This window comes from Poecile atricapillus, chromosome 6 (assembly GCF_030490865.1).
Source record: "Poecile atricapillus isolate bPoeAtr1 chromosome 6, bPoeAtr1.hap1, whole genome shotgun sequence".
NCBI lineage: Eukaryota > Metazoa > Chordata > Aves > Passeriformes > Paridae > Poecile > Poecile atricapillus.
Genome location: NC_081254.1, coordinates 22,523,106 through 22,546,820, shown reverse-complemented (window position 1 = coordinate 22,546,820; position 23,715 = coordinate 22,523,106). Strand labels below are relative to the sequence as shown.

At 35.1% G+C, this 23,715-nt stretch overlaps 1 protein-coding gene across 2 annotated transcripts in view; it reads right to left on the bottom strand.

Moving 5' to 3' along the window:
* MYOF (myoferlin) overlaps nucleotides 1-23,715 on the bottom strand; it is a 63,752-nt gene that overhangs the window by 34,372 nt on the left and 5,665 nt on the right. For both annotated transcript variants that reach the window (XM_058841631.1, XM_058841632.1), the window contains exons 2-19: nucleotides 23,375-23,430; nucleotides 22,444-22,535; nucleotides 16,271-16,379; nucleotides 14,958-15,042; nucleotides 12,713-12,873; nucleotides 12,083-12,211; nucleotides 10,557-10,619; nucleotides 10,394-10,444; nucleotides 8,821-8,851; nucleotides 8,261-8,376; nucleotides 6,988-7,114; nucleotides 6,566-6,669; nucleotides 5,546-5,614; nucleotides 5,381-5,424; nucleotides 4,893-4,975; nucleotides 2,916-2,954; nucleotides 1,099-1,227; nucleotides 523-635 (exon numbers count right to left, since the gene is read on the bottom strand). In XM_058841631.1, the coding sequence (XP_058697614.1) occupies nucleotides 523-635; nucleotides 1,099-1,227; nucleotides 2,916-2,954; nucleotides 4,893-4,975; nucleotides 5,381-5,424; nucleotides 5,546-5,614; nucleotides 6,566-6,669; nucleotides 6,988-7,114; nucleotides 8,261-8,376; nucleotides 8,821-8,851; nucleotides 10,394-10,444; nucleotides 10,557-10,619; nucleotides 12,083-12,211; nucleotides 12,713-12,873; nucleotides 14,958-15,042; nucleotides 16,271-16,379; nucleotides 22,444-22,535; nucleotides 23,375-23,430 (1,601 nt within the window). The remainder of the gene's footprint in view (nucleotides 1-522; nucleotides 636-1,098; nucleotides 1,228-2,915; nucleotides 2,955-4,892; nucleotides 4,976-5,380; nucleotides 5,425-5,545; nucleotides 5,615-6,565; nucleotides 6,670-6,987; nucleotides 7,115-8,260; nucleotides 8,377-8,820; nucleotides 8,852-10,393; nucleotides 10,445-10,556; nucleotides 10,620-12,082; nucleotides 12,212-12,712; nucleotides 12,874-14,957; nucleotides 15,043-16,270; nucleotides 16,380-22,443; nucleotides 22,536-23,374; nucleotides 23,431-23,715) is intronic.

Here is a 23,715-nt window from a genome sequence, read left to right as displayed (position 1 = left end):
ATTATATAACATATATCATATATAATAAATCACATAATATAAAATAATATTATGTATCATATACTCTATAGTATATATGTTATTATACATTACATACTCTATATATTATATGTATTTTTATATAATATTCTACTATTTATCTAATATTCTACAAAAAGATAAAACAATTTTCCTGGCAAATTAACACAAGAGTCATTGTCTGGGAGCTGGCCCAAATAATGTACAAAATTTCTGTAATTTTACAATTACAATTGTAATTAATATTATAAAATATTATAATATAATATAATATCACATATAATATATTCTATTTGATATTATAAAATATGTTTCAGATTAACACTTCCTGCTACAAGGGCATGACATTTGTGTAGCTACTACTCCTCAGCCACCAGTAACCATCTCTCTTAACCAGGGGATTGCAGTTTGTTGTACTGATTTTAGTGAGTTAGATCACTCTCTAGAAACAACCAGCCAAGGCACATCTCCACTACCAACAGTGACAATAAAACAAGGACTTACCTCGACAACCAGTAAGTCATCATTAGGAATCATTTCTAATTTTTTATTAACAGGCTTGCTTTCAGATAATGTAGATAGTTCAACCAGAATTCTCCCTCTATAAGCAACTCCTTCTCCCTGTAACACAGACACATACTAAATAAAATTTTATATATTTGCCCTAAAGAAGTGTATATTTTTTTTAGCTGTACATGATTCTGGCTTCACTGAAGTGTTCTCAAAACTCCTGCAGAGGCATGGATGTACATATTGGAAAAAGTGAAATAAAGCAGTTGGCTTAATGCTAGAAGTCAAAAACATATTTATGCAAACAAGGAAAGAAGAAATACAAATGCATGCAAAGGTGCAGTTAGTGAAAATCATCAAAATCATTGCTGCTCCTTCAAAAATATCTTTAAAAGAAAAACAGGAATGGAAAATACTATCATACTTTCTTATTAATCGTAAATATAAACTATTATTCAAAAATAAAGAGAAAGATGTGTTTAATGTAAAATAACCACATGAAAACGAATAAATTAATTGATTAAAAATAATTGGGTTAATTCTTTTATGAAAAACAATTAATAAAGAAACTTGCCTTTCCAAAGTTTAATTCATCATATGGGTCTGGGAATCCAGTGTATTCTCTTGGACTTCCATAAAAGTTTAGGTAACAAGGCCCAAATGTTGGTAAAAAGCCAACTTCAGTTTCTCCAGAGTTTACTAATGGAAGACATTATCATGATATCTTTGTTAATTACCATACTGAGCCAGAAAGAAACAAATAACATGACTATCAAATCCATTAGAAGAAATGTTAGATATTAGTTAGGTATTAGTAATATAAGAACACTTTACTCTCTGTATATACCATATGAATTTAAAGTAATTATATTACTGACTGTACTTGTACCTAACTTCTTTCTTCTCTGTACAACATTTACACTAAATATGCTTCATGCAGCAAAAATCCCACAGAATAAGAATTTATGTCACACTCCAAACGTATGGTTTTAATTTATGTGCATGGGTAATATGTTCTTATGCTAATAGAAAGCATGTCTTCTAGAAGAAAATGAAACTGTGTAAAACAACATTTACGATCACTTAAGTGCACTGTGAGGCCAATGATCCAACTAAACAGCCACACAAAAGATGCACTTTCTAGCAGAAAAAAAAGATGAGAAACAACAGGTCAACTTTGCCTGGAGTGATCTGCAGCACAGGGAGGGATGCAATTATTTCTCACAGGAAAGAAGGCTGAGGTAAGACAGTGACAATCAAGGGTTATGCCTTGTGTGACTCTGCCACTGCTGAGTGACACAAGTGGATTGAAAAAGTGAATGTGATGTCTTGATGCAATTTCCTGTCAACACAAAGTCATGTATAACCTGCACAATATAAAATAAAGATTTGCGGTTCTCTATTTTGCATTTGGATACTTTCACATCCTTACCTCTGAATCAGAAACAATTCAAAATTTGAATGAAAAAAAAAAATCATTGGAATAATGTCCAATTTTTAAAAAATTCTAAGACTGAACTGCTCACATCAGACCTCAGTATGACTAGGTTTAAGAAACAGAAATGTGTTAAATCAATGCATTCACTACTTACTGATGCCAATCAATTAAACAGAATATAAATTTAAAAACATATAGACAACCAAAACCCTCCCAAAACTGGAATAAAAATAATTTATTTTCTGTTTTTTTTTAAATTTAAAATTCAATTGTTTACTTTTAGAAGACTAATGATCATGTATAATAGAAAGTGACTCTGAGAAATCATTTCAGCCTTTAACAATATTACTTTATTAAGAAAGAAGGATAGTAAATGAAGTACCATGTGGATGAATGTTGATTACCTTTCAACTTCATTCCAGTTGTATTTATTTCATACTATTTAAATGTTTACTAGAAAGTCTTTCAAACCTGGATGTCAACCTTGACAGTTATGGAAAAAGTCACCTCTCCAGGTAGTAACAAAAGCAGATTTTATTTTCCAGATTTTGTTTATATATCTTGTTAAGCATAAGCAAAACAGCCACTAATTATTTTAAGCAGTTATTTACTTCTGCAGGGCTCTGCAGGTGCAAATATGCCTGTGATCCCATAGCTAAGTTAAAAATTTCAAGCCATTGTTAGACTTAGCACTCTGCAATTGAAGCGACTACATGCTCATCTCTAACACACAGCTTGAAGCATCAGCCAAACAGAAATATTTTCAAACCAATTCCAGTGCCAAAACTGGTTTATAGAGTTAGTTTTGTTTGATACTCTTTAATCACAGTGGTCAAATCTTTTAGACAAACAATTATTACAAATATTTTTAAGCTGATGGAGTATCTTAGGCAATACTCTTCAGTTTGGGCAATGGAACACAAAATCAGTAACAGGTGAAGATATAAACCTTCATATGATGAAGCCCCTGTTCCTGAAGATGAAAAATCTATATTATGGAAAGAGAAGTAGTTATATGACAAGTGACAATAGCATTTTAAAAACAAACTCACATTACAAAGCAATCTCCTTTTAAAATAAGGTTGAAAGCTTGAGAAAAAATAAAGTTCATATCAGCTAGAATTTTGCTTCTGGTTAATATGTGAAGTTATTACTCTTCCTCTACAAATTCCAAAGGGGATAAAACCAGCATGTATCTGAAAAAATATCTTGTTTTATCGCTTATTTTTCAGCTTTGTACAATTCTCGTCCACACAAAATGCAGATTTATTTTTAAAAATACTTTTAAAATCTTGACGACATTTTAGAGACCCTAAATTAGGATTTCTAATTTACATTTCTAAATTAGAATTTACAATTAATTACATTTAAAATACATTTTAAATTACATTTCAGGGCCCCTTGGGGTATCTACATTTACATTTACTGAGGACTATAGACTGGTTCAGTTTCACAATCCTTTAGAAGCCAGAACAGGCTTCAGGCAGAGCACTAGAGAGAAGATAACAGAAATGGCTATTCCAACATCAATACCTCAGCAGAGAGAGCAACCAAAGCAATCTCCCCAGTTACTGAGTGCCTGTGTTTGAAGTGTAAATGCGCTGTGACTCAGCTGCAGTTCAGGGTACACACTCATATGGGGAGAACAATGATCTCTCCAGAGCTGAATTTTCCCCAACAGCCCAACCCTTCTGTCTTGGCTTTCCCACTGCCCTTTCCTTTTGTTTCTGGCTCTGCATAGGATATATAAAAAGAATGTTTGCATGAAGTCATACTTCAACAGCAGTTCTTCTAAGAGGACTACATTATAAGCTTTTATATGACTGAAAATACAGTTCCATCCAATTCTTGCCTCGAGTCAGTATAGGATTGGAGCCACTAACTTTGTTTTTAAACACCTGATATAGCCACCACCTTAAGGACAAATTTGTCTGTCTCAGACAAGGACATATCATATACATATTATCAGTACAAGAGAGAAAATTAGTAATTTGGATTCTTATTGCAACAATGGTGAAAAGGTTCTGAGACAGTGTCCTTCAAAATAGCATAGACAGCCAGATAAATACATGTTAAGCTTGTTTAACGTTGAGCTTTGTAATTCTGTATGGATAACTAATATGCCAAACTGTGTTCATTAAAAAGATAAAACAATTTTTCTGGCAAATTAACACAGAATCCTAGTCTGGGAGCCTGCCCAACTGTATGAAAGATCTTGCTATAAAAAGAGATGATTATAGATATAGATCACAAAGAAATGATCAGTAATCACAAGATTATATTAGAATATAGCATCTGAAAGCAGCCTAGTGGTGTCCAGGAAGTGAGTATGTGGTTGTAGATAGTTCCTTTAGGCTAACTACTCAGGAACATTCCACAGCTTTTAGGTTCTCTTCTCAGAGACAGAACAGATACTCTTCTAAGGTAGCAAAAGGAGTCATGTTTACCAGTGTCCAAAGAAGAAGTGGTTCTGAAGCAGTGACTCCAGGTTGTCTTGAAATTAAATTTCTCATTAAGAATCTAAGTAAACTTTCATATCTTACACATGGATGGTAGATTGTGATATCACATCATTTCCTGAACTTGAGAAAGTACTTGCAAATGTCCTTAGTTCATTAACATACATACATACATACATACATATACATATACATATACATATATATATATAATGGAAAACCAAGTCTTGAATCACTGCCATTTCCATGATCATGTGCTTTTATAATTAAAATTTTAATACTTTGCTTTTAAAAGTCCCCTAGAATGTTTTCTAGGAGCACTGTTTTGAAAATTTCATGAACAGACAATCCTGTTGCCAGGGAACTGAGAAGCTGTAGATAAATCTATACTTTCTTAGAGCACTGATCTTTCCCATTCTGTGTAACACAAGAGAAGATAGTGTGTTACACACTGCTCAAACAATTACCTTCAATCTCTCCTCCAGAAGAAGCAATTTTTGAAAGACTTAAATATGTTGTTCCAACTACATCATTTTTTGTAAGTCGATCCCTACAAAAAAAAGAAAAAAAAGAAAGATTTTATTTAAATATAATGCTGGTCATCACACAAAGTGGCAAGCTACTAGTACACACATTTTCTATGACCCAAAATGCTTCAATATTACTAACAAAACCAGTAATGACAAGTTACAAAAGTGGGCTGTAGACAATGAAGAAGTCACTTGACTTTTATACTATCATTAAACAGCGACAGTGTTCAATTCTCACTGCACACAATTAAAATAATCTCATGTTACACTAATCAGATCTCTTGTACAGAAACCATAAAGGTACTTAAACGCTTTCTTAAATACTGTCAGGCACTGTAAAAATACCTGACATCTATAGAACCAGACTTTTCTCCGCTTATCATCATTTAGCTTCTCAAGTAATTTGATTAAAAGTCGTAACTCACCAGTCAACAACTGAAAGCTTTATTTTCTCACACATCGAGGGAAACTGAAATAAAAAAAACCAATGAAAGTAAAATAACTCATTACTTTTTTCACCTCTGTAATGTCAATGCCCTGAGTTCCCAAAAAATGGCTGTTCACTACAGAAACAAGGGTAAAAAACTGACCTTGATTTGAAGATAAATAATTTGATTCCATTCTGGATTAGCATTTTTCTCAATTATATTTGTGCAAACCTGCCAAAAATGAAACCAAATATACAAGACATCAAAGGTAAAACAGAAACAAAAGTATTTACTAGCTATGATTTAGGACATGTCACTACCCAATTGGAAAAATTAGGGATAGTAGTCAACGAATCCTGAATTAATGCTGCAATGAGCCATTGATGCTCAATGAGTTTTCCACTGATAACTACTGTTAGACTAATCTACTTATGCAGCATTAATGACTTTTAGAGGAAAAGAAAATATTGAAACAGTGTTTAAACTTGAATTTGCGTTATGCTACCTTTTGTTTTCACTAGCTATGACTAAATGAAATTATTAAAGCTTATTTCCACAAGCCACAATTTAACGTGCTTTTATCACAGCAGAGAAATGAGATGAAGGAATTACTCGATTCCAGCTTTCTTTATGCAGATTTTAGCGTAGATGAAGAATATTTCATAGGGTAGAGGCTGCATTATTTGCTAGTCATGTCTTCTAAAGATCATCCACACTACTGGTTGTAGAAAAATATAGGTTGTTGTACTATAGGTTATTTTATAGGTTGTGCAATTGTGATCCACATCAAATTTGGCATTCTAAGGAACACTTTATTATTTAAATGTACAAATGTGGTCAGTCTGCCCAGAAAGATCTGTATCGCCAATTACTAAAAGCAATCAGGAACAACTGGTAGGTGAGCAATCTGGCATATGTCAGTTCTAGCCTTTAGTCATACATTCCTTTCATTAGTCATCAGTTTTACACCCTTTCTATTGTACCTTGAAGTTTGTCATTTTACAAAGTGTTAATAAAGTTAACAAAGTTTAAAAGTTTATGAAGTTAAATGAAGTTAACTTTATTTTTTCTTTTTTTTTTTTAATTTCCATAATTCCAGTAAACTTAAACATTCATGTTGGCATATGTCCTGTTCTCAGGACTACAGTTAGAATACAATGGTTCAGATATTTACCAAATTACCTTTTTCCCAGCAAAAGAAACTTCTACAAATGGATCTACCAAGTTTTTCTTGTCTGCTTCTCCTCCAAATATTTCCTTGACAGTTTGTGCAAAAGCATCATCCACTGGAGAGGTGTCAAAGATTAAATTCAGGTTATTATTACTATTAGGTGTTGCCGGTAAAAAATTAAGAATTTTAGCTTAGGAGCAATTTTAAGAATATAATTTTTTTTCAAACAAAATAAGAGTTCTGATGTGCTCCTGAATTTAAAGGCGTGACTGTATTTGAAAAACATGATACATGTATTTGAAGACATTGCTATTTGGCACAGATATAGGTGAGAAAGCATGCTAGTAAGGGATAAAAAGTCACCTATATTCTCTTAATAACTATTTCTAATGGTATTCAAACACCAATGGACAATGAGGGAGAAGCTACATACTCTGTGGAATGTCCTCGGCTCTGTAGATTTTGAGAAGGAAAGTGACCCATCGAAGTGCAATCCCAGCAGGTAATAAAAGATTGCTCTCCACATCATCACTTTCATTATCTCTCTCCCTTTTTTCAACCTGTTGGGGGATACAGTTGTAGACAAAAAAAAGACAAGGCAATGTACAGAATTAGGATTAAGGTGATTAGCTAAACTTCTGTTGATTAGCTAAAGACTGTTGTCAGTTTCATGATGAATGAGACTGTATCAAATTATCAAGCCACAAAAAAATTGATTCTGGCTAAACTATTTTACTTTCAGTTTTATCTCCAAAGTACTCAGGAGCCCATTATAATCACACTTTCAAAATCATCACCATCAGACAATGATGACTTCGGCACATGTACAATGCCAACTTCATGCAAATTTCATACTCATCTCAAGAGAAGGCATTTACTACAATTAGAAAAGGCTTACAAGTCTCATATAACTTACCAGAACTTACTTCTTCCTCCTTTAAAAATAAACACACCACTAATAACTACACATATCCTTGTGATTTCAAGAATCATAAGGATAGCAGAGAGGAACAGTTAATAAGAAACTAAAAGGCAATCTGCCATGGTTCTAGGCATTACATTTAACCAAGGAGTAACAGTATGCAAAAAATATCAGACAGGAAGAAAAGCTGAACTTAAAATACAGGTAATGGTCAGGTAAGAAAAGTATTACAGGAAAAAAGTCACTGTTTTTCACCTTGACAGAATAGCAGACAGTGAAGGTTGGATTGTTAAAACTACCTACTGCTTTTATCCACATCAAATCACTTGTGCCTGACTTGTAATTATTGAGGGGTCTGATCCTCATCAGGAAAAATTTGGAGCTTTCTAGTACTCTGGTTTCTCTGTGAGCTTGTCTATGTTTTGTGGTAGTGGAGACATTCCTGACTTAGTCCTGGAACTGGTATCAGTGTTACTCTGCCTGCTTAGCTATGCTAAGGAGAATTACATATTAGCTTGCATGCAAAACCAGGCTAACAGATCTCTACTTCCAGTGTGTGAAGGGGTATCTACAAATCATAGATGTTGCTTAACTGAGCAGAATAACAAAACAAGCTTTGAGTTAGCCACTTAGTACAGGATGTCCCAGAAACCATTTGTAAATTCTGTTTTATAAATACTACTCACAGAGCAAATTATACAGTAGTAAAAGTGTTGGGGGGGCACAAATAAATAAATATCTGTGGGGATGGAGAGGGGAAGAAAAACATTTAAATTAAACTTACTGGTGGCTCATCCCCAGTTCCCAGGACAAACATGCTGACTTTCATATAGCCTTTGGCTCCTGAATTTGTATCTTCAGGATCACTCAGCAAAAGCCATTTTCTCATGACTGCATGGCCTGAAATAAAACAATCATCACCATCGGCCCCAGTAATATCCATTAAAAAATGCCAGACATCATATAAGCAGTGAGCTATTTCAAAAGTATGCTTTATTGTAAATTACCTCAATTATTTAACAAAATAATCATGTCCTAGACAGGTCTCAATAGTACCATCCAAAACAAGAAATCTGGTGTTAAACTGTTTCGGCATACTAATTCAGGGATATTTTTTGCATTATTTTTCAAATTTTAAGTCTTTGATATAAAAGGGGCTTGTACCTCAGTGTGAATTCACTGAAAAAAGTTATTTACTGAAGTTGAGTTATATATTGAAGCTAATACTTAAAGCAACAAACTTTAATAATTTTACATTAAGTTTCTTCTTTTACTTTAGAAATTTATTGAAATGTTTCAACTTGCGGTTTCAAGGAAAGAAGTTCTGAAGTAACCATTACTTACCAGGCTCATCATAAACATAGCCAATGTCAATCTGAAATAAAGATCAAAAAAAAGAAGAAATTTCTGAAGAAATACCAAAACAGAAAAATGGTTGGGCAACTCCCCCCATGTTTTTCATGGGCAGTACAATGGTACTACATTGTTCTCTTGTCTCAAAGAAAAGATAGTTTACATAGAATATTACTAGGAGAAAAAGAAAATGCCTTACACTGAAAAATGAGGGATTTCAGATGGATAGAGCAGCCAAAAAGAAAATGCAAGAAAAGATGTGTTCGAAATAACACATGTAGTTATTTTGTTCTTTTCTTGGATCCCTAGCTTTTTCATTTACCAGAGACACAAGATGGGGCTGGCTTACTGCTTCTTGAATTCCTTACGCTCACTCATTATTTTATGTTCACACAGGCTTTTCAGAACACTTTTGTTCCTTCTTCCTGCTCAACATCTCATCCTTCAGTTCCAGAAGTGAGACTTGGTTTTTTGTTTTTTAAATTAATAATTTCCTTTTTCTTATTAAGAATATGACTGTTTCTTTCCCCAGTGTGTCAAATCTGGACAAGATTGCCTCATTCATTGTATCAGACTTCAAACATGTTCAGGAATGTAAGTATGTTTGCTCATGGCAGTTGGGGCTAGTATCCCTTGCAGGTACAGTCTGAAAGGGTGATTTTTCTAGACAGAATTATGCTTGTGGTTTCCTGTTGGAATGTGTGCCTGCAGGAACAGAAAGCAGCTGAGTGATGTGCTGTCACCTGCTTAGTGAATATTCAAACTTCCACAGAGCAATACACCACTGACTGAATCACCAGAAATCACAAAGAAAATAAGCAGCGAGAAGAAAAGGCAACCAGCTTCATGGCAGAAAGTGTTTCATTTAGAAAAGAACACTCCTCCCTCTTTGCATATTTTTGTAAAGAGCTGGTCCTATTGAATTTATGCAGTACCAAATAAGTAAGCAGAAAAGCAGAAAAGACAGGCAGAGCTGATACTGGAAATGTTGTAACAGTGGATCCCAGTAGCCATTACAACTGCCATAGGAATTCTTGGCAGGCAGATGTCTACTTCCCAAAGCTGACCATAACAAATCCAGATAAAGACCATCTCACTAATATCATCAGAACCACAGAAACTACTTTAAATAAGTTAATTTTCCACCATGGTTTTTACTTCTGACTAAAGGAACACCTCTCCACATCATTTGAAAATGTGTATCTTTACACCGCCATATATATCACTATTCTGCCTATTAGCTACCTAATAAAATTATCTCTTCAAACCCTACCTCATACCAAATAATCACCTGACCACAAAAGAAGGAATTGCCTAGATGCAAATTAGAGAAGTTGGTATAAAAACCACACAAATTTCTTTAATAATAGTCTTTACTCAAATAAAAAACCTGCTTACTAGTGCTTTGAGCAAATGGTTTCTAGCTTGAGAAGTAAGACATCATCAGATAATTATTTGGCCCTATGAAAAAGAAGTATAAATGCAAACATTTAAAACTAGCACTTAAAATTTTTCTCCAGTTTTATTTAATTTAGTCTAGATATGGAGCTTACTTCATACCCACCTTAAATTCACCCATTAGACAGTCTGCTCGTAGAGAGTGAGAATCATACACCTAAAAAGACAGAGGAACATGAAACTGGAATGTTCCTAAACAACCTGGTGAAATGGCCAGAGGATGCTACAGGTATCCAGCAGTCTTGTGAATATGCACTGGTTTTTCTTACCCGAATGCTAACTGTTTCATCAAGCAGCTCTAAAGGAGTCATGTGGACATTGTAGAAAAATATCTGTCAAGGTAATGACAAACAACAAACCGTGTCTTAAAACGATAAACACAATTACTTGTACATAAAATGCAAAAGCATTATTTTAGGAGCCATGTGAAGCATGCCTGATACAGTACTTTTACATTGCTTCCTTGCTGGACATTTTATGTGGTAATTTAGTGCAGAATGAAAACCAGAAGTTAGTAAATTGACTCAGTACACCACAGACAAGACAGTCACGACTTCCATTTGAACAAACACTGTCAGCATAACTGTGCTGCAAACTTCCAGCACTGCCCTTTGCTCCTCGCTCTGCACTTCATATTTTTCTCAGGGGAACAACTCCAGGAGCTGTTAAGTTCATTTGCCACAGCACTAAATCCTGGTGTAACCATCTCTGTTGTATTTTTCAGAGCCCTTGTTTAGAGTTAGTGGTCATAGTGGTTGTAATTATCTGAATTTTTGAAATTCAAGGCCGTAGTAATAAATCTGATAGTTTGATAGCATGAAGATATATATACTATTTATAAGTTTGTTATCATAACAGACCATGCCTCACTAAGCTTGGTCTTTGATCCCAGCTATATTCCAGTCATTTTTTATAAAAAAAGAATGGAAGGGTATGTAAACATGGTCCCTCCTATTCCAGTTTTAGACTACTGTGGATATTGAGACTGCCAAGGAATTGTTTCAATAAAAGGTGCAATCAACTTTCTGCCCTCCCTATTTTTTCCATGGTTTCATAAATCTTGACTGCTACCTACAGCTTAGTTCAAGTTTCAAAGTTTTGTAAATTCCTTGGTCTTGTCTCTGTGTTAAACATGCCTGCCATGTTCCAAAAGCTTCTGAATTTTCCACACATGCCCAGACAATGAGAGTTATCCTCAGCATTTTCTCCATTACACTTAATTTTGCAGCATTAGTCTTCCAGCTATGGGATCATTCTCGTGTCCCTTAGATGGCTTTGAATTCTCTCCTGTATTTCAGTGTGTTTGATAAACAGACACCCTGTCTGGACAGAGAAATCTAGTTGTGCTTTTAAAAATCATGGGTAGAAAGGCAGTGACATTTCCAGATTCTGTGGCAGTCCTACGGCATTGCTCTGAGCACTCATCTGCACACACCACAGAGATCTACAATGATTTCTAATTAATTTTTCTATCATTTTTATAACCTGTACACATACTATTCAAAGTGATTCTGTCACACGGCCAACTGCACCAAAGAAAATATTCCATATGTCTCATACAAAGTTTGACTTCCTTCTAGGCAGTTTTATCTGCTAAGACTGTCAGTGACCGAGATGTGTTTAGTGATGTGAATACATAAAGAAAAGGACTAGGGATGTCATAATGCATGTTAGCCATAATTACCCATAAATATTAGTAAATTCTTATTAATTGATCACAATGAAATCTGTATGAACTATTTCTCTACATTTGATAGCCTCAACACTTCAGCTAGTGTGTTCTCACACCACTTACTTCATCAAAAAATGGGTTATTTCCTTTTTTTATTCTTGTCCGGTGTGTCTGACCACAAACATGAACTTTGACTACTGGTTTTATGTTATTTCCAGGCAACTGACGACCTTCAATGATTCTAACACGAATCTGGAAAAAAAAAAAAAAAAAATCAAGCATTTGTACTAATTCATTCTCTAGATTATTTGTGATCCTGATCACAACAGTTGCTTATTACACCACCAAAAATGTTACCCAACACCTGAAGTAGCTGACAGACAAGAACCAGACTTCACAAGATTTATTATGACAGTAAATAATTTCACAAGACAAGTTAGGGTTAATTATTTCACTAGAGCTTTTTCACTTGCCTTTACCATTTATTTTTAAAGCTGCTACAGTAGTCTGAAATCTATACAACCATACAGTAAATAAGGTTCATCCCTGTTTCAGTCAGAACTGTACAAAATCATACATCTCAGTAACAGGAACATTTGAGGAATAATTTTGAAATACTGGCTTTCAAATGCAGTGGCTAATTATCTCTGTGGTGCATTTGATAAGATGATATTACATTATGATCAGGCTGCGTAAAAGAAGTGTTATGCTTAGCAGAAAAAGGGAACATACAATATTTAACAAACCTATTACCTGAAAATCTTGTGGTTTGTTAGAGAGGATTCTCCGTGTTTTCTTTCCTTTGGTGATGCGTTTAGCTAGCTGGGCTTCCTTTGTGCCACTTGGAATTGTTGGTGTGAGACCACCAACTGCACCATCCAACCCATCCTCGTAACCTCCATCATCTTCTCCATCTCATACAGCAAAAAACAGTGCAATAAATAAATAAATAGCAGAACTTGCTATTAAAGTTACAGGAGTAAGAGTCTGATATCCAAGAGTTCCACTAAAATTCTATTATTAGCTCACATCAACAATTTTTTTGCCAACTACATTCTTCCAACTCCTTTTGAAAGCTAGTCATTTTAGCCTGCTTAAGAACAAGTTTATATCCTAAACAAATTAACTCTACATCTGTCTCTCTTCTGGATGCAGAGTGTCAAATACGATTCCCATACATTTTTTTAATCGACCGATTGTAGCAAAGTTCAGCTGACATCATCCCCCAACTAGTTCACAATTCCACACCACAAGGGATTAATTTTATTCCAGTTGGATAAACATTGCTGTTTAATGAATCTTGCTGTTTCCCATCAGCAAGACTAGGCTATAGCACAGCATTGTTTTTTAGTTCAGAATCTTGAATGCATGAATACATTCAGGGTCTGCCATCCAAAACAAAAGGTAATCTTTCTCCACAATATTTAACTGTGGAATAAGTTTTTCAGTAAGGCTCTTTCACAGTTCTGAAATCAGCAAACCCTTGTGGAAGACCGTTCTACAGCCACATGACACTGCAATACTGAATCTTACTTTGAGATTCCAGTATTGCAAAATAGGATCCATAAATATCTAGACCACAAAAGCGGTGACTCCCTTGTGTTTCCGGCTTTTCTTAACTGGACAGTGACTATGGTAAAATTTAGAGGAAGAATGAGCTGTGTCTCTGGTGGTTGGCATTAACAGAATGTACACTAACTTCATAAATTACAGCTGATGATCACCTTGTACAATGAAGTCCTCCATGGTCCTTGTACGAGATGTGTAAAACCAGAGAGACTGACATACCATGGATTTTACAAGCAGAAGGCTCCACCCACCTCTCTAACATCTCTCAAAATGCATTTGACTGAATGGATCCATGCAGCTAAATGATTACACACACTAGCACTTAACTTTTAATTTCTGAAATTGACTCATAGCTATCTCAGGAAAAGTGATTTCATTTCATGGGAAATTGGCATTTATAATAACTAACTAAGGTGTATTTGGTAATTCACACTGAAATAATTTTCATGCAGTTGCTGTGTACCAAAAACCTGCCATTTATATATCTTACAATTCAAAAACATTTTAACAGCTATCAAAAAAATCTCATAAAAATGAATTTGCATTTTTAGCCTTCAAGTCCACAATTCTATAAAATTACTTTGAAGTGCAGAATTCAACACAATTTTTGTGTTAATATTACTTATCCTTCCACTCTCCAAGAACACCTCTGAGAGGAGCCAGTGCAATCAAAATTTCTCTCCAGAAGACTCCTGATTTCAATTTTTTCCTTCTTATGTTATTATCTATCACCAAATAATGATCAAACTGATTTACTTCTCAAACACAAAACATTTATTAAATTTCTTTCTGTCTGCACAAACACAGCTTTGATATTAGGCTTATTATTTTCCAGTGTACTGAAAAAGCTTGTTATTTCACAGCTATTTTAAGAGTCTGGAAAACCAGATCTCAAAAATGCTCTTAGCAAAAGCCTAGTTAATACGATATATGGAGAGACCAAAGAATATTCCCTACTGATCACAATATTTCATTGGCTAGTCAAATATCAACCTCATATAAAACAGTCTCTTCCAAACCTCAATTTTTCTAAAAGGGAAAAGAGCTTTAATTATTCAGTAAATTTTTTTCACAAAGCTCCCTGAAATTGAAAGTAATAGATAGGACTTCTCTGCTTTTTGGACAGCCCTAAAATTGCAGCAGATAATCACTGTTTACTTGAACATTCAAAAACCTTTCTTTCCTAAACAAAAGCCATTTTGAAAAGTTTTTAAGCAAATAGAGAAAATGATACTAAAATCCACTTTATGTCAGGAAATTCAAATTTTTTTCTTAGCTTCTGAATCATCCTTAATTTCTTTAAAATCACTTCCTGGCAGTCTTGACATGCTTGCTTCTGCTGAACAGTGCTACTGAATGGCTTTCTTGCCTTACCTTAAACAGCTCCAAGAGCTTTTAACAATAATGTTCTGAGAAAAGGTTGAAATACCTTCCTGTGCACTGGTCCCTCCTGGATCAGTTGGATTTGCAGGTCCAGCTGGTGGCTCATATCCTACTACCAAATCAATTGTTGCCTATAGAAAAATAGTTTTTTATGTAGCCCACAGTATTCACAACAGTTGATTTAAAGCAGTAAGTTGTTCTAACATTGTGCTTTAACAGTTAACTCTTCATGGGCACAACACTTTTATAACATTTAGCTACTAGTAAATTAATAAACTATTATTAAGAATATTAAGCTATATATATACATACATACAAACAGTAATTTGCAGCTAATGGACCAGGTTCTAAAATAATATCTAACAAATGGAATTACTGTGTTTATATTTAGAAAATCTGTCACAATACAGGCATGTAAGATGTTCTACAAATGTTTAGTTCCACAATATTCATGGCAGTCAAGGTGACATCCTAAATTTGCAGACAGGAAAACAAAAGCAGTAGAGAAGTAACACTCTCTCATCAACAAATTAACAAGTCTGAACCATAAGTAAAATTTCCTCTCTGACTTCTCTAATTGCTTGTTCATATCTCCTTCCTGGAAGAAAAACCCTACGTCATTTTCCATTCTAATTATAGAACCGTCTTTTCTGTGCTTGCCTGTGGTTTTGGATTATTGAAAAAACCATTATTATTCCTAGTTGCCAGAGTAACACAAGAAGTCAGCAAAAAAAGCCCAACCCTGTGACCAACTAATCATGATATTAAAATACAGCTGATGAGATACTGAAATTAACGCTTAGAGTCTCTCATTATTGAAGTGTGCTACAATGCAGTATGAAGTGCCTTTACAGCTGCACTGCACAAACACAGTAAGGTCCCAGGTTCCAAAAACTACTTAATTAATAACTAAGTTAATAACCATTTAAATCTAAACACCTGCTAAATCAAGTTAAGCAAGTTCTTGTGTAACTTTCTGAACGGAGCTGGCAGTGAACATGCACATGACCACGTGCTTTCCAGAGCCAGTGCTGTGACAACAGGTAGCTAAAGCTAAACAGGTTACACAGCATTGGGCAAAAAAAGGGCATATGAAACTTGGAAAATGCATCTTTTCAACATCAGACTGATTTTTATGCATACTCTGTGGCCCATAATAATTATAACACATATATACAAATACATAATATATACAGAGAAAACAAAATTGTATAGACATATACATATATATGTCTGGTTATAAATTTCTTCTGTCTGGAACTTTTGCTAGAAATTTCCAAGAATTAAATTGATATTAGCCCTGTTGCTGGAGCATTTTGATCAAGAATCCCGTAAAATAAGAAAATGTAAGTCACTCACTCCAGTTTCTTGTCCCCTTTCATTCAGCAGAGGTATGAGTTTGAAGGGAAAAGATCTGCTTTGGTTGCCTACAAGATCTTTAAGTGCTACAGATGCACTTCCAATTAATCTGAAATTAAATAAAAATAATTATTAGAATGCAACTCTACATCAGAGGTTCCCATTTGTCTTTTGCTAGTATCTGTTCATCAACCAAGTACCTCCAGCCATGACTTGAAAACTCAAAGCACAACAAAAGACCATTACAAATGTCATGTTATGATTGTGTACTGCTAAGTTTTAATTTCTGTTTCATTACACTCAAATGTTCAGTACACTCTAATGTTCTTTCTGGCAGCCAGAGCTTTAACATAAAAGAGGTTAAAAAATGAAATTATTTTTCACATATTTTTGAAAATAATCTTCTGTATAACTTTCAACAGCCATGTCACTTATTTCCACCACTGGATTCTCATTGGTAAACTAAGGAATATAAAAATTTCTTTCCATACATTGATTTGCAGACTCTCAGGTGAGAAGCAGTGAATATAAACTAAGTACAAGAGCTGTTGTACTACACAGAAAGAGATGCAAAATCAGACATATTCACGTCTTTGTAATGAAAACAGTGGAAGAGAACAAAAGCAATCAATGTGCTTATTAGAGGATTTCAAAAGTAATCTTCTTGCCCATACTCTGCATTTTGGAATAGGTTCATCTTCTTGCCTCTAAATTCTCAGAATGTTTCTAGTGGTTCTAGAGCAGTCTACCAAAGTAAGGTTTCAAAGGGGTCTGACAACTGGTAGACTTAGGAGCTACTTCTGCCTGCTTTGGGACTGCATCAGTCACTCCCACCCTCTCCCAGAAAGATGAAAATCACATGTACTTTTAACCTGAGAGACTACTTCTAGTTTTGGCAACATTTCTTAGTGTGGTACTGATCTCATGATACCCCGCACTGGCACTGTATTTCATTCCCATGGTATGTAGTAGCAGTTTACTCCCATATTGAAGTGGATTACTGGAATAACTGAGATTTTTTTCTATTAAAAAAAAAAAAAAGAGCCAAGGTAATTTTACCCTGTAAATATTTCAAAGAATATGTGTTACAAATAAAATACCAGCTTTGCTGCCAAAGCAGGAAAAAGATCTGTACACAGAGAACCTTACTGGGGTCTCCTGAAGTTACAGAGTTTTTTCATGGAGCAGCTAAGGATGCAAGGGTATTTTTTGACATGGAGCATTATAGCTACTCTTGCATACTGTGTCACAAGAACATAAATTAATTTTTTGCAAAGTGCATTAGGATACCTAAGTATAAAACATCAATTTCCTGCAAATATACCTTCCAGGTATTACATATCACAACTTGTTTAGTTGCAGAAACTTACATATTTTGAAGTGCCATAGAAGGAAAAAACCCAACAAGTCTACCCATAAGCAGCTAGGCCAAATCTGATTCTAGAGAAAGAAAGTATTTTCTTATGCACATTTGTAGAAAATTTATGTAGACTTGACCTTTTGATTTGATATGAGCTGGAGTGACTTAACTTCAAAAACATCAATTCAGAAGCCACCCAAAGTAATCTCAAATCATCAGGATGAATGTTTCATCAGCCACACCCTCCTATCTGGTGACATTAACTCAAGAATTGCTGTTCACCTGTAGTGCTTTTGAAATTTTCCACTGTATATTTTCATTTCTACATCCTCATCTGCCCTGTACAAATGACAACTGCACACATTTGAATGCATAGTAACCATTTTTAAAATAGTGACCACCTTCAGCAGACTGAAGAGAGAATCAGTAATATAGAGTTCTTGCTTGCAACCAGCTGCCTCTATATTTATATTTTATTTCTTTATTCCTTCTTTTATTTCCCCCTCCTTTAGCAGGTTGGGCAACAACAGTCTCTGCTCTTTTTCCACTCTACCAAGAGTGAGAAATTTAATATTCAGTCTATAAACTATCTTAGTCCACTTCTAGACTTTAGCCAAATTCTAAGCTTTGGGCACTATTCTGTCTTTCCCAAAGTCATCCTGTTCCCTGGATTTGGGAGGTTTCACCCCTCCTTTATCAGAATCACAGAAGTGATGAGGCTGGAAGGAATCACTCAGGATCAGTCCAGTGCCTCTGCTCAAGCTTAGCCAGCTAGAACAGGTTACCCAGGACTATGTCCAGTCTGGTTTTGATCATGCATCTACTCAACAACTGAAGTAATACATTCCAAAGTAACAAGAAATGCCTCAAAGTCATCCTTAGGTCTCATCTTTGTCACTTTGTAAAGTCTTAGAGAAAGTCTTTTTTTCTGACATGCTACTCTTGGGTTTTTAATCTTTGGGCTAAGTCAGCTAAGACAGATCTCAGGGGCTGTTGTGAGATCATGTCCATCACCAGTTCATTGATGTTTAGTGCTTTGCTGCAAGGTCTGCTCCCTCTGACAGGTAACTAGACACCAGTTCTCTGCATGGCTACTGTGAAGTTGCTGGGTTCCTCTGAACTTTGAAGACTTTTCCTCTTCAGGCAGGATTGTATGCGATCTCCATCTGAAGTCATGACTTACAAGATGATAAGGAATCCTTTCCTTCCAGCACAGCTGAAGAGTTTTTAGCACCTGTTCATCATCAAAGGACACTGTTATTTGCTGGTCCTATTTCAGCTTTCTTCTCCTTGCCTGAGCAGATCAACATTTGCCCATCTAATTCCAGATCACACTAGTATCTTGACACCATCAAGGGGGACAGTTTCTGCTACCGGAACAGCTTAATGCATCCTCTGACCTTTTGCTTATCAGCTGTTTTAGCAGAAGACCAAAGTAAATGAATATTGTTTCTTAAATGTTTCAATACCTTTTTGGCCATCCCTAAGACTTCTACAGGTATAATGCCCAATCAGTCTGGCCTCTGAAACTTTTCCATTTGCAGGAGTAAAGCAAAAACCCTATCTTGCCACAAGCAGTTCAAACCTTTTGGTCTACCACTGGAGACAACACCAAAAATTAATGCAAAGTCCCTATTCAGAAGATGATTTTGAACTTTACCAGGCTTATGACAGTTTCCCCAGTGATCAAAGGAAAACACCTAGCTTATAAGCATGAAATCAATGAACTACTGATGACCAACTATTAAACACTGAGTTGCATTTGTGCCAAAGCTAATTAATCTGTTAGTGCTGTGGTTAGCATTTCCTGTTAGCTGCCCAAATAACCAAGTGAAGTGAAACTTCACACCCATTTCTGGATCAGGAAGTGTTAACTCACAGTACCAACCACTTTATTATTCCTCTTGGTTTGAAGGTAGCAATCTATACTAAATTCTTTAGCTTACATGCTACTTCTTACTGGAAGCCCCAAGGTTTAAATTACTCAAGAGTCAAGCATTTAAATTATTTTCATCTATTTTTAAGGATTTATTTTGGAAGAGGTCTATATTTATGATTCTCATCAGCAAACTTGATTCTATGCTGCAGTTATAATTATATACTCAACCTTTCTCAATGTGTATATTTCATTTTAGAGTATGCTACAAGACCAAACACCCACCAACTGTTATTCCTGCTATGTTTAACTCTTTTTATTGAGAAAAACCTCTATTTTATCTATATTTATTTGATAATACTCTTTGCAAGAACAAACTTCAAAAAATAAACAAAACAGGGATACTGTTTTGAGCAAGGAAGAAAAGCCCAAAACTGAATCTTTCTGTCTAGATCTTGCATACAGTGGATGCAAGGAAAGCCTGCAACTATGTACAGTCACACTGATGTGGAAAAGAATTCACACAAAAGGGTACAGCTGTAGGAGGATTTAAGCAATCTGGAAATTATTTAACTATGAGAAATCCTTAGTAATGATTAAATAATTTGCTGCACTGCTCATTTGTAGCTGCATTTTTCTGTTAGAGCAAAGGGTGTGCCCAATCTGTTCTTCCTGTCTCACTAGGTTACTAACGACACAAAGGACACAGTGAAGCACATAATCCCCGCTCATTCTCTTAACTTCACAGGACAACTGACATTACTGTGGGGGTTTTGAGATTTTTTTAGCTGCACAAAGATTTGGAAGAATTTGAAATCTTTCTACTAACAGTATTAGATGTAATAGAAAACAGATGTGTTCTCTTTTCAAACATCTTTATGCCAGAAAATCTAACTAAGCATGAATCATACAAGTCCTCTGGTTTATTCCTATGATGGTCTGTCTGTATACAGTGCTTGGCTTTATTTATCTTTTCCACTTATTGTGACTTTTCGCCATGATGAGCTCTCATTAACCTATCTGCAGAAGTTTAGTGATCCTGTAAATGAAGCAGTAAATTTTCTCTCCAGGAAAACAAAGAAATGGAAAAATATCCAAATGTTCTTTCAGGCTTAATTTACAAAAACATACCAAAGCAATGAGTTCAGTGCCTTGGCACAGTGTAAAAGCAGAATAACATCCACTGTACTCCTTCTCCTGCATGTTTAAAAACAGACTGGATGAACAGTTATATCAGCTTTTAGGAGCTGAAACAAATAATGTCTTATATTGCAATCTTCTCTGTTGTCCAGAGGGTAGTGCAGGTTCTGTAGTCACCTCTTGGGCATAGCAACAGACCAGGTATCTGGAACCAGCACACTGGAGTGCATGGGACAGCAGAGTGTGTATTGGCCAGGAGCTTTGGGGGTGAGCAGCCAGGGAGGGAGGCTGGCTGAGAAACCCGGTGCTCTGCTCCTGGCCTATAGACAGACAGTAGCAGAACACCTGAGCAAAAGTTGTCACTACCTTGAATGTGACAACAGCAATCCCCACTGCTTATTTTCCTCCAGAAGAAAGAAAATAAAGCCAAAGACATGGTGTAGGTTCTTCTCATTGCTTGTTCTCAGGCAACAGAGGCCCCTAGACATACTCTCTACACTCAAAAACAAAATTCAAATTCAATCTAGATTTTAAAATAAAATATATGAGAACATGAATCTCTAAAGGGATGATTGCTGATTTCAACTCGAATCCCACTTTGCTTAGACACCTACACCTCCCAGGTTAATGGGTCTGCTTGTAAACATCAAGAGCAAACACTGGGTTTCTTGAACTGTCATTAGAATAGCTCTCAGCAGTAAGGACCTTAGATAGGCATTGTGCTCCACCTTTCCAACCCTGAACTAGCATGCAGACAAACCATAGAAGTGCTATTTGCACACTCTTCCACTGAGCACTCTTCTGAAATGCTGCAGTACTTCAGACGTGTATTTCATTATAGACTTTTTCTTAAGTATTAAAAGAGGATACCTTGTAAAAGTAGCAGATCTATGATATGGTAGTCCTAAATCTCTCTCCAACTCAGTAAATAGAATAGTAACTCTACAGAAATACAAGCTATGCATACATGCAATTGGTAGGTGAGAAACTTACCATGTTCCCTCCTTTCATGTACTCTTCCATCTAAATGTGAATGTTCATAATATCAAATCTCTTCTTTTCAAAGAGCCTTACTTTGAAGGTGTTGCTCTGGCTTTGGTATGAATAACTTTCTGTATATAAACCCAAGCAAAGCAAACAGGCATTTGCACAAGCTGGGGGTTAAGTTACAAATATGAGTCTAGATGGTATTTACAAATACAATGTGAAGAAAACCAACCATATATGACTGTTTAACTTTGAGCCCATATACAGAGTGAAGCATTTTAGGTGATTCAGATAATCACTTTCCTTTAGTTTCTGATGCATTATTAAGTCCATTACAAAATTCTGATTACTGATAAGTTTTCCTATCTCAAGTTTCGAAATCTCCCTAAGTCAGAGGCCTGCAATACATTCCTGCCTATCTGACCTGCAGGAATCTCAAGAATGAGAGACCTGAGGGCACTGGCTTGATTCACAGTTTATCACAGAGCTGTTAGAGTATTGTAAAAAACAGAATCCACATGCTGGGATGAGGCAGAGAGTAGTAAAGAAAAGCTAACAATGGAATTGGGCTACTATGAGTAAACATGAATGTTTGCCTAACACACATGAAATCTGCCATGAAAAAAATAGAAAAGATGACATGAGTGTACTTCCTTTCAGAATAGCAACAGAGAATACTACTTGGCATTGACAGAAGAGAGCACAGCAAACAGCAGCTAACAGTTCCATTTTCCCCCTGTACTTTTTAAATTAAAGTTGTGTTTAATGCTGAGGTGGCAGTGGGTAGGGAGAGGAAAATAAGTAACATACTTGTTTTGTCCAATTGTTTCAAAATCCTTCACAATAATTGTTAGGGAAGATGAATTATCCAGAGCAATTCCTTTCAAGTCAAATTCAACAATCTGAACAACAACAACAAAAAAATGGACCAAACACAAATTATAATGACAAGTTATGTAAAAATTAACAACAGAGTAGCATATACGACAAAATTATTCTGAAATAATTTTTTCATTTAGTGAGAGACCAAATCCAGCTTACATTTGCAAAAGTTAAGTAAAAAATGCTCATAACATGAATTTGATTTGCTAATTACTAGCAACAATAGCACAATTAATTAGTTTAATAGTGAGCCATCATTTATTTTGCAGTTCCACTTCCTCACACTAACATACATATTGTCTTGTCATTCATAACAGCTGATATTAATCCCCTCCAATATTGGCTGAACTTGGTTGCTATTGAATTTAAACAAATAGCTGTGTGTTGTCTTTCTTTGTAATTCTAATTAGAAAATGTAAGGAAAATCTTTAATTTTCATTTATCATTGTGAAAAAAACACTGCCAATAAAACATTTTCCCCAAGAAAAATATTACAGAAGATGCAACATACGACAAGGCCTACAAATAAACCATGAGGACTGTCAATACACAATTCCTTCCCATCATGTTCCCATACGTGTGGCTAAACAATGCCTGAATTGAATTTTGATCAAAAGAAAGTGGGAACAAAACCAGGCCACAAACTCATCAGTGATCCATCTAATTTGACATTAACACATTACTAATGAATTGTAATACACGTTGAAGATGTATCCATTCCCCTGCATTTACTAACACCTTGAAAGAACACAGAGCACCAGATCTCCTTTCCAACAACATGCTCAGCTGGTGAAACTGACTTAATGACCTTACAAGCATTGTCTTAAAATGACTAACGATTTATTTAAAAAAAATTTACCTCATTCCAAACAGGATTGAGTTCATTTTCAATTTTCTTTGTTTTCTTTTTTTCATCTGCAAATACAAACAAAGCCTGATTATTTGTTTTTGCTAAAGCACTACAAAAATATCATATTTTTTCCTTTCACTTTTCTAAAGAAGGTTTGAACTTTAAACCAAATGTTCCAATTCTTTTTACCTCTTCCAGAAGTAACACGTTTTACAATCAAGAAGTCCCCTGGGCAATTTTAGTAGTTGAAGTTTTTCATTGTTTTGTTTTAGCATAGCTAGATGTATTTCCAAAAAAGCAAAATAAATATTTAGGTTTTGCAACCTTTTATGACCCTTAGCTTCACCTTC